The 9817-nt window shown below is 43.8% G+C and overlaps 2 protein-coding genes across 3 annotated transcripts in view; one reads left to right on the top strand and one right to left on the bottom strand.

Moving 5' to 3' along the window:
• Positions 1-124: 124 nt before the first annotated feature.
• Positions 125-2016, top strand: RPS23 (ribosomal protein S23). The gene is made up of 4 exons (XM_051810868.1): positions 125-223; positions 474-633; positions 1501-1621; positions 1824-2016. The coding sequence occupies exons 1-4, from the start codon at positions 220-222 to the stop codon at positions 1968-1970; spliced, it is 432 nt and encodes a 143-aa protein (XP_051666828.1). The 5' UTR covers positions 125-219; the 3' UTR covers positions 1971-2016.
• A 2570-nt stretch (positions 2017-4586) lies between these two features.
• ATG10 (autophagy related 10) overlaps positions 4587-9817 on the bottom strand; it is a 61490-nt gene continuing 56259 nt past the window's right edge. For both annotated transcript variants that reach the window (XM_051810861.1, XM_051810862.1), the window contains exons 6-9: positions 7849-7946; positions 7461-7580; positions 7212-7367; positions 4587-7115 (exon numbers count right to left, since the gene is read on the bottom strand). In XM_051810861.1, coding sequence (XP_051666821.1) covers positions 7262-7367; positions 7461-7580; positions 7849-7946 — 324 coding nt within the window. In that variant the 3' untranslated portion in view covers positions 4587-7115; positions 7212-7261. The remainder of the gene's footprint in view (positions 7116-7211; positions 7368-7460; positions 7581-7848; positions 7947-9817) is intronic.

Genomic DNA, 9817 nt, shown 5'->3' with positions numbered 1-9817 from the left:
AACGCCGCGGCGAGGGAGGGGCAAGTCGTGCCCGTCCGCCCGATTGGGTCTAGAACCCGCGGCCTCCACCTCCGGCCGGGCCGCCCGCCACGGTGCCGGTCGGGGTGTTTCCGTCAGGCGCGGCGCGGGCAGCCCGCGGCAGGTCCTAGCGGGCGCGGCTATAGGCGGCGGTCGCGGACCTCCCTCCCTCTTTTCTCGCTCGGCAGCTGCAGGGAGAGGATGGGTGAGCGCGGGGAGTGAGGCCGAGGCTGCGGGCGGGCTTGGGGCTGGGTTTGGGGCTGCGGGATCCCAGGGAGGGTCTGCGGGGCTCTGCACTCCCCGCCCGTCCGCAGCCGAGTGGGTGCTGTGCGGACAGCGCTGAGGGCGGTGGGGCCGCGGCCGCCATTACCCGCCGCATGTCCGCCATTGCGTCACACGGCCTGGCCCACCTCACCCTCCTTCTCCTCACCAGCCTCCCTTCTCACCTCCTGCAGGGAAGTGCCGAGGCCTCCGCACGGCTCGGAAGCTGCGCAGCCACCGCCGCGACCAGAAGTGGCACGACAAGCAATACAAGAAGGCGCACCTGGGCACGGCATTGAAGGCCAACCCCTTCGGCGGCGCCTCCCACGCTAAGGGCATCGTCCTGGAGAAAGTGTGGGTGCACAAACGGGCTCGGGGTCCACAGCCCCTAGGATTGGGAGTACAGAGTCTCTGGGATAAGGGTCCAGCATCCTGGAATTGGGCGCTGAGACCCCTGGGATGGGGCTCTAAAACCCCCTGGATGCAGCTCCTGTCCTGAGATGGGAAAAACCAGAATTAATTTATGTTTAATTTTAAGAATTAGAGGAAAAAACGGGAATTTCTTTCAAAAATTGGTAAAAACATAGGGATATTAAGCAAAAATTAAGGGGAAAATATGTTTTTATTGGAAAGAATTGGAGAAAAAAATTAGAATTTTCCCAAAAGTGGGGGGAAATGGAGAACTTAGTCAAAGCTTAAAGAAAAAGCGCCTTTTTTCATAAATTGAGAAAAATCAGGGGTTTGGCACAACATTAAGAAAAACTGCATGTCTTGTGTCAAAGATCCTACCTAATTCTGGAAGATTTTTTTGCCTTTAATAATTTGAAGCCTCATGGGAATGCTGCAAGTGCTCTCTTTTTTGACCAGTGTTTTCTAGTTTTTGGGAGGTTTTCCCCTCTTTTATGCTTTTTCAGGATTTTACTGAATTAGTATTAGTCTGTAGGTGATTAAAATTCTACTCTGCATAGGAAGTGGTGGTCTATATATTGATATATGTTAAATATATTTATTATAGATAATACATTATATAATGATACATGGAGTTTTTATATAGTCATTAAATATTCTATATTCAAATATGGAGTGGCTCTAACCAGCTCAGAGTTTCTGAAGTACAGAATCAGTTTACACTGAACACAAAGGAAAACAGTAACTTGTGGGTGTGTAACAAACCTTCTGGTCCATCAAACATGGGGTTTTTCTGACTTATTTCCATTGCAGTGGAGTAGAAGCCAAGCAGCCCAACTCTGCCATCAGGAAATGTGTCAGGGTCCAGCTGATTAAGAACGGCAAAAAAATCACAGCCTTTGTCCCCAATGATGGCTGCCTGAACTTCATTGAGGTAATTCATTTAGAAGTTGTATTTTGCAGTGGAAAATAAAAGACATTTACTCTGTTAATTCTTATTTAATGTGTGCAAGTTTGATCTGGGGTGGTTAGACAAGGGCAGTGTGGAGCGTAGCCCAAATTAAGGGTGGTTAATCCCAGATTTGTGCACGGATCTGATATTTGTGCTCCCCATGCCCCGGTTTTGGTTTTTGCAGGAGAACGATGAGGTGCTGGTGGCTGGGTTCGGACGCAAGGGCCATGCCGTTGGGGACATCCCAGGGGTCCGCTTCAAGGTGGTCAAGGTGGCCAATGTGTCCCTGCTGGCGTTGTACAAGGGCAAGAAGGAGAGACCAAGATCATAAACCCATGTCTTGACAAGATGGTCAATAAAAAATCCTTTGTTCTGAATGACTTCTGTGCTTCTTACTGAGGGGGGGCTGGAGTCAGTCATAAAATTCTACCCATAGAAACCAAAATTACATTTATTTCTACATCTGGCCAAAAAAAACCACCCCAAACCCTGATGTTTCTCTGGGACTACTGAATTCATCAGGAATCAAAACATCGCTTGGAGCATGCTGGGAGGGAGGAGAAACTCCATGAATTTTAATGCATAACTGTGAAAAATGTGAGCCTTCCCCACATCGGAAATGGTCACTGGCAGTGCTAGAAATGGTGTTCGTGGCAGCAGTTCTGGTCTGTGGTGTGAACAGACAGAATTTGCTAGGTTTGAGTCCTGAAGGGATTATTGAATCACACATCCAACCTTGGCCCACACAATTTCACCCAGTGTTGAGCACAAATTAACAGGTTTTTTTAGGAAAGGCTGCCCAATTTGAAGGCACCCATTCAGTGCACTCTCAACATGTTACTGCTGTGCAGTGAGTTGGGTGTCGTGAGCTGGGCTTTCTGCCTTCTTACTTAGACAAAATACATAAAAACCATTTTTGTTTTTTTTTTCAGTGCAGTAAAGCCTCAAAATATGTGACTGAAGTCAGAGTGAACAATTCCGTTGTTGCCATCGCAGTTCATCTGTGTATTAACCAAAAGGTTCAATTGCTTCAATTAGTGTTCATTTATATAGAAATTTATATGAAAATTCAATAACTTCCATGAAAATGGAGTAACAATCTAAGAACAGGTTCAGGGTCTTTGCTGACATTTGCGTAGCAAAAGGGCTGCCAGTAAAATTCCTTGGCGGGGAGAACAGGATGGTCACTGTCAACCCTTCTTCCAAAGAGGAAGATTCAAAGAGAGCTAGAGGCAGCTTCCCAAAGTCGGGCGCTGTCATGATGCCGTGTCGCCACTAGATGTCGCGACTGGTACAAGGAGGGGAAAAGCCAAAACCGAAAAAGGTTTGAGCTAAAAAAGTTGTGGACTTGGAACAAAGGAAATCTTCAACATCGGGAAATTCACCGTGTGCACACCCAAACTGCGGCTCCACAGAGGAAAGAGAGGTTTTGGGGTGAACTCACCTGGAATCCTGGGGCAGGAACAGGGAAGAGAAGAGCACAGGTTTGGTTGAATTGGGGTTTTTTTCAGTTTGTTTTTTTTCTTTTTTAACAAAATTCAACCAAATCCAGCTCTCATGCCCTGTGGAGCCACAGCCACAAAGGCAAGTTTTCCAGCTGGAAGATTTCCTTGGTGCTGGTGGGGGAGAGGCTGGACACAGCCCAGCACAAAACCCCCCCATGCCCTGGGCTGATCCCACAGCATGGGCAGCAGGGTAGGGGGGGATTCTGCCCCTCTGCCCCCTCAGGTGAGACCCCACCTGCAGAGCTGCCTCCAGCCCTGGGGGCCCAGCACAGCAAGGACATGGAGCTGCTGGAGTGAGTCCAGAGGAGGCACCAAGATGATCAAAGGGATGGAGCAGCTCTGCTGTGAGGAAAGGCTGGGAGAGTTGGGATTGTTCAGCCTGGAGAACAGAAGCTTTGGGGTGACCTTACAGTGCCTAAAGTGGCTAAGGAACATGGAGACTGTTTACAAGGGCCTGGAGTGACAGGACAAAGGGGAACGGCTTCCAACTGTCAGAGGGCAGGATTAGATGGGATATTGGAAGGAATTCTTCCCTGTGAGGGTGGGGAGGCCCTGGCAAAGGTTGCCCAGAGAAGCTGTGGCTGCCCAATCCCTGGAAGTGTCCAAGGCCAGGTTGGACAGGGCTTGGAGAAACCTAGGATAGTGGAGGTGTCCCTGCCCATGGCAGGGGGTGGGACTGGATGAGTTTTAAGGTCCCTTCCAACTCAAACCAGCCTGGGATTCTGTGATTGTTTCAGTGCTCAGGAATAAGTTGTGTTGTCTGGACACTGCAGAAAGAAGTCAGAGGAAGACAAGCTGAGCAAAACCTCATCATCACGTCACTATTAGAAGGGGTTTAGGCCTAATAAATATGTGTTACATAACCCCTATCCTCCAAAATGGAGAGGAATCCATCCATAAAGATCAGAGAAGACAAGCAACTCATGCAATAGACACCGCTGTCCCCATTCCTTCTTCATCAGCAAAGCTAAATAATATTTTCTAATAATAAAGCAGTTGGATAATCATTTGACACTAGCAATACCTGACTGAAAAATAACATTACTGCAGGAAAATATGCAGTTTTCCAATGGGCTTGAAGAAAAAGAAGGTGTCCTCTAAATCCATCCTCTGCTCAAACACAGCAGTAAAATCCTATCTTGCCTTAAGCTGAATTCATCTTCAGTAGGTGACACCTACAACAAGCTCTGAAGTATTGGAGAGAAAGATTTCTCATGGTTCAGGATTTTTTAAGATTTTAATATAATCCAGAACACAGAGATAACAGGTATGACACCTTCCTGAGCACTTAATATAGGGTTAGTTTTGCAGCTGTGAGCTTCAGGTAGGGTTTTTTTTAATTCTAGGTGGTAAGAATTTACTGCTAAGAAATACTCTAAACTCACTGAAACACTTTTAAAGCCCATGTTACTAAAAACAGGCACAGATACTCACACACACTGTTCTCTAGAAGACAGAATTTTTGAGGAAATAATTTTAAGTTCACCATTCAGAGGGAAGAGCAAACATCCTTTCTTTGTGCTGGAATTGAATTTACATGTATGTAATATAAACTCAGATGTCCAAACAAACTCATGAAACCATCACCACAGCAAACAGGGAGGAAAAAAAGTTACTGAGACAGTTTTGGTGAAATTCATGGAGTTGCAACAAGAATTGATTACATCACTGTACTTAGCTGTAACTAACTAGTTTAACATTTACTGCATGGAAAGGAATGTTCCTGTTAGTAACCAAAACCAACCAACCTCAAACCTCCTGGCAGGAGGTTGAATTCTCACCTGGTCATGCTGACACAAATGAAGGATTATGTAGGTAAGTGAGCAGCTGCATTACACAGGAAAGCACATTTTTTGGCTTAAGTGAATACATAAAAATAATAATTCTTGCTGATTCCTGTAACCAAGGGTTACAAGAGTCTGTTCTCTTAAAAGAAGTCCCCAGAAGCAAAGGTTCTCAATGTAGCTTCCCAGATTAGCAAGGATGAGCAACTGAGCAAATGTACAAAACTCTGTGGAACTGGAAATTTTCTCTTCATAAGCAGATAATGCATGTAGACAAAACCTAAGTTCAGATGTAAGAATATTCAGCAGATTTGCTAAGTAAAATCACAAAACAGTACCACAATTGACTTGATTTAAAAAATTTTAAAAAATCAGAATTTTGGTACACAAAAATTCTGTTAAAAATATCCTAAGTCATCAAAGCATAAATGTAAAATGGTAAATTGGGTCCCTACCTACCAATTACCTACTTCAGCCATTAAAAAGGAGACATCCAAACAGGATCTCTTCTCGATCACAAATATTTATGTTATCCTGTATTTCTTCCTCTGTCTAAGCTCAGTGTATCTGTAACTGAGCTGAACTTTGGTTTTCTAGGGAAATTTCAGAGAAACATTGCTGATGGTGATGACATTGCTCTGTTACCTTGTTGTTTATGCTGTTAAGAGGTTTAGAATCATTGAGAATGGTCATTGAGACTTTTTCCATGTAAAAGAAAAAATATTTACTTCCCTCCATATACAAATTCCACTTTTTGAAGGCTGGTGCTCCCACTCCTCTGTTCCAGGGTATCACAAATGAAGATCACAGAGCACGGAAGAACATTTAACAGCTCTTAAAACTGCTGTTATCTGTTTTTTGTTGGTTTTTCCTCCTGTCTAAGTCTCGCTGAAATTTAAAAGTGGGCCACTGATGCAATTACCAAGCATGTGTTATCAGAAGTGTTAAAAAAAGCAACTTAGCTGTTGGCTGCATTTTATAAATCTCACATGGAAAAATGGCTTTTTCAGGTCGTTATGATCCAGAACAAGATAAATGATGTGCTTTCATTATTAATTCCAAATGGCTGGCAAAAGAATTCCACACCAATGGAATTTTACAGACTGCATTCTGTATTTCTTGTCCAATAAAGACACATGATGTAAGTTTAAAGCCTAGAATCTGGAACCTGATGCATACCAGGTTCCCAGCCCTCATGTGGCACACACTGGGCTCTGGGTGCAAGTGACACATTGCTGAACATGTAAAGTAAAACCTGTGGTTCCATCCCAGGGCTCTGTTTTACACTACAAATAAAATGGGATGGGAAGAGATGCCAGGATGGGTTGTGTGGAAGTTACTTGCAATGCGGTTTTCAGTGGCAGCACCACCATGCAAATCCCCAAACAGCAGGGTAGGGAATAAACCTGTGAACAGCCAGGAGTACAATGAGAAACACTAATTGAGTGGAACAGTCACTCCCACAGGGAATGGCAGAGCTTCCTCTGCAGGCCATGGAAGAGCCAGATGTTCTCACACAGCTGCATCAGCCACCTGAACTCCAGAACTGAAGGTGCTCACTCACAGGGAGGCTCCAAGTTCCCTGTTTGTTACAATCCCGATCCTGTTTGTTCCCTGCAATATTCTCAGAGAAGTGTTTCTCAGTCCCAGGATGAGGATTTTGTGTGGTGTGGGACATGAGGGGGGTCCATCCCTCAGGCTGTGGTGCAGAAGGTGGTTCCCAGGTGAAGCAGTCTCAGCCCATGCACTGGGTGCCACAAGCTCACACTACGTCCCACAGGCACTTTGCTGTGTATGTTTTGCATTTGCCACCTCACAGGTTTTCTAGAGACAGTTTTTAGTAGATCCAAACCCAGCAACTCCACCCTGTATCAAGGAACCACAGGCTTGTGCCTCTCTGTGCAGCCTCTCCAAGGCCACAAGCACAGGAGGTGGTAGAAAAATGACTTCAAGGGCCAATGCAGTCACAAGGGAGTTCAGGTCTTGGTGGTGCTGCAGAGGTGTTGCCACAACTGCAGCCAAGAATTAAGTCTTCCACTGTAATCAGTGGCCACTTCTTGCCAGAGAAAGAGCCATGAACAATCGTTTCCACACTGGCATTGTCTACCAGCCAGGAAGGATCCCTTTGACTTCACCCGGAGGGGAGCCTGCAGCAGCTCACCATCACCTGTCCTTCAGTTCAGAGCTCTGGAGAGGAAACATCAATCACAAAAAAAAAGAGATTAAACTGAAATCCTTGCAGCAGTTATGCCAGATCACACCACCAACTGCACTTTCACACACCTGAGGAAGACCACAGGACATCAGGGGCCTCCTGGCATTCACGGAGGGTGTCAGCAATGTCCAAGCACTTCTCTCTCAGCACAAATTCTCATTGCAAAATAAGGAAGGTAAGCAAAATACTGGAAGGTGAGTCCTGGAAGTGAACGGGCCCAAGAGCTCCAAAGGAGAAGGTAATGGTTCTGGCAGTTATCCATCAGATCTTTCTAACAGGAGGATGGGAGAGGAAAAGGTGGTTTCATTTTCTCTTACCTTTCAGCTGAATCAGTGCTTGAATTCTGCTCAGGTGCTACTTTTGCATAACTCAGAGGCACACTGAGACCCACAACTGGGCCTACAGTACTGAGCCACAGAATAATGTAATTTTTGTGCCTAGGGGGAAAAAAAAACCACAAAAAAGCATCAGAAATATATTATCCCAACTTTTTCTGAATTGCAGACAGACTCAACAGTCATAACTTCAGATTACTTCCTTCACTTTATCAATAGCAAATATATTTTAACTTTCTGTGACAACACAGAAACTTTTAGACCAAGGAGGTTGCTTTGGCCGTTTTCACTCCTCAGCTGATTTACTTTACCTGCACTGCACAAAGCCTTGCAAGGCCCAGCAGTGCCTCTCGCCTGTTGTGCTTCTCACCTGTTGTGTTTCCATGGGCCAGTCAGCACAGTGGAGATGAATTCATTAGTTCTGCAGGGATGCAGAACAAAAAAGGGCTGCCCAAGGATGGGGTGCTCCTAGGAGGGAAGATCAGCTGCTTTATTATGGCAGGAAAAAAACAGAAAATACACGCATGCATTTGGAAAAGACAGAGCAGGGTCCAATTAATCCCTGATGCACCTTTTCTCACTTCAGAATCTAACCCACATTGCTCTTCCACTGATCATCATGACAAATTAAGATATACTATATATATTGTATGCTAATTAATATATATTCTTCACTCTTAAAAGGGAAATAAGATCACCAACCAGATTGTGCCACTATTTTAGTTAAAATGTAGTGGTTTGCAAAAGTGACTCAAGTTACTGAAGCAGCATAGCCTGAATGCAAGGAGGCAAAGCTACTGTGTAAACAAAACTCTGATCAAGTGTAATACATAAAAGCAATCCTCTCAGTAGAAAAGCGCTTCAACAACCTTGAGCCCTTGTGTCTTCTCAGACTGGTGCTAGGAAGTATTTTTTTATTTTTATATATGTAATTTTTTTATTATATATATTTTTATTTTTAAATTTTTATCTATATTGCATTTATGCTCTGGCACAGATTTCCCTTGTCCAGCTGCAGCCAGACTCCCTGAGTTCTGTGGTGGTATTTTACCTTAGCACATAGTATATTTCTGGCACAGAAGAGAAGATGCAAAGTCTTCGTGCCACACAGGAGAAAATCTTTCTCCAACCCCTTGCCTAGAAACAAAACCCAAATCCTAACCTGTCATCTTCAGCAGGTAGGGCATCTTTAATACTACTAACTATTGAACTATTGATACTATTAACAATTAAACTATTACAGCTGAAGGACATTTGGTTCTTATGCTGAAAATATACTCATGAGGATCAATCATTTTATGTCTAAGAGAAAAAAACTTCAAGAAGCTTCAGGATATACAAAAAAATAATATTCAAAAAGCTTTGTTTTACACCACAAACAAATAATCTGCACAAGAATACTACCATCTACTGTTGGTAAAAGTGAATTGTTGATACAGTTTTCCATTGAGAAAAACTGCTAGTTTGAATTAAAAAATCCTTTTCATTATCTCCTAGCTCAAACCAGCTTAGGTCTCCAAATAATTCCAGAGAATATATAGATTGTGCCAATGGTATTTCTTAGAGATAATAAAAAAAATATATAGTTGACAATATTTACAAAACTGTTAAGCAAAGGAAAAAAAAAGTAAATTGTGCAAAAATGTCAGCAAATTCCCTTACACAAGGAAAGAGTGTAAAAAGGCAGCACACAGACCCAAAAAGAACAAAAAATGTAACCTGAGCTTTAAGTGATTTAGCACTCTGAACAAGGCATAAAGATAATTCCCAAAGCTGAATATTAATCCTGAAGTTATCCCAACCTGCCCCCTCGTATTTGATTCCATCTTGCACTTCTTGCTTTAGCAAATCACTACAGAGTGACACATGGAGGCTGACTTGACTTTTCAAAACAGCTTATTAAATTTACATTCTACATCTTTCTTCTTTCAGTTCTTCCTCCTCTCACAACTTGACAACAGTGACACTGAAAAAACTCCCAAACTCAAGAGTTCTATGCTATTCCAGAGACAGGAAAATGTCACACACTGACAGGAAAACCACAAAAGACAGGAGTTTAAAAGAAATACTGAGCCAAGACCCATTAAGGAGAAGCCTCTAAAAAGGGAAAAGGCTGAGGTAGGGAAGAAGAGCTTGTTGAGCACCAGGGAAATACTCTGAGAGCATCAGCTCTGATTCAGTCAAATCCTGAATTCCAAATCCTGTACATAATGGCAATCCTGTGAGGCTTTAATGTACACTCAGGGTTAAATCACTGACACAGCAGCGCTGAGGAGGAAACACTGGGCAGGTGCCAATAAAAATGCAGGAGTTATCAAAGCCCTGGATGATTTCAGAAT

Source organism: Manacus candei, unplaced genomic scaffold (assembly GCF_025592945.1).
Source record: "Manacus candei isolate 608988 ecotype Guabito, Panama unplaced genomic scaffold, ASM2559294v1 h1tg000079l, whole genome shotgun sequence".
NCBI lineage: Eukaryota > Metazoa > Chordata > Aves > Passeriformes > Pipridae > Manacus > Manacus candei.
Note: the sequence above shows the minus strand (reverse complement) of the source record. Positions and strands in the feature narration are given on the sequence as shown.

Excerpts from the sequence above, each read along its gene's own strand:
- RPS23 (XM_051810868.1), top strand. Across the intron at positions 634-1,500 it reads GGCATCGTCCTGGAGAAAGT|TGGAGTAGAAGCCAAGCAGC; the intron begins GTGGGTGCACAA and ends TTTCCATTGCAG. Across the intron at positions 1,622-1,823 it reads GCTGCCTGAACTTCATTGAG|GAGAACGATGAGGTGCTGGT; the intron begins GTAATTCATTTA and ends TGGTTTTTGCAG.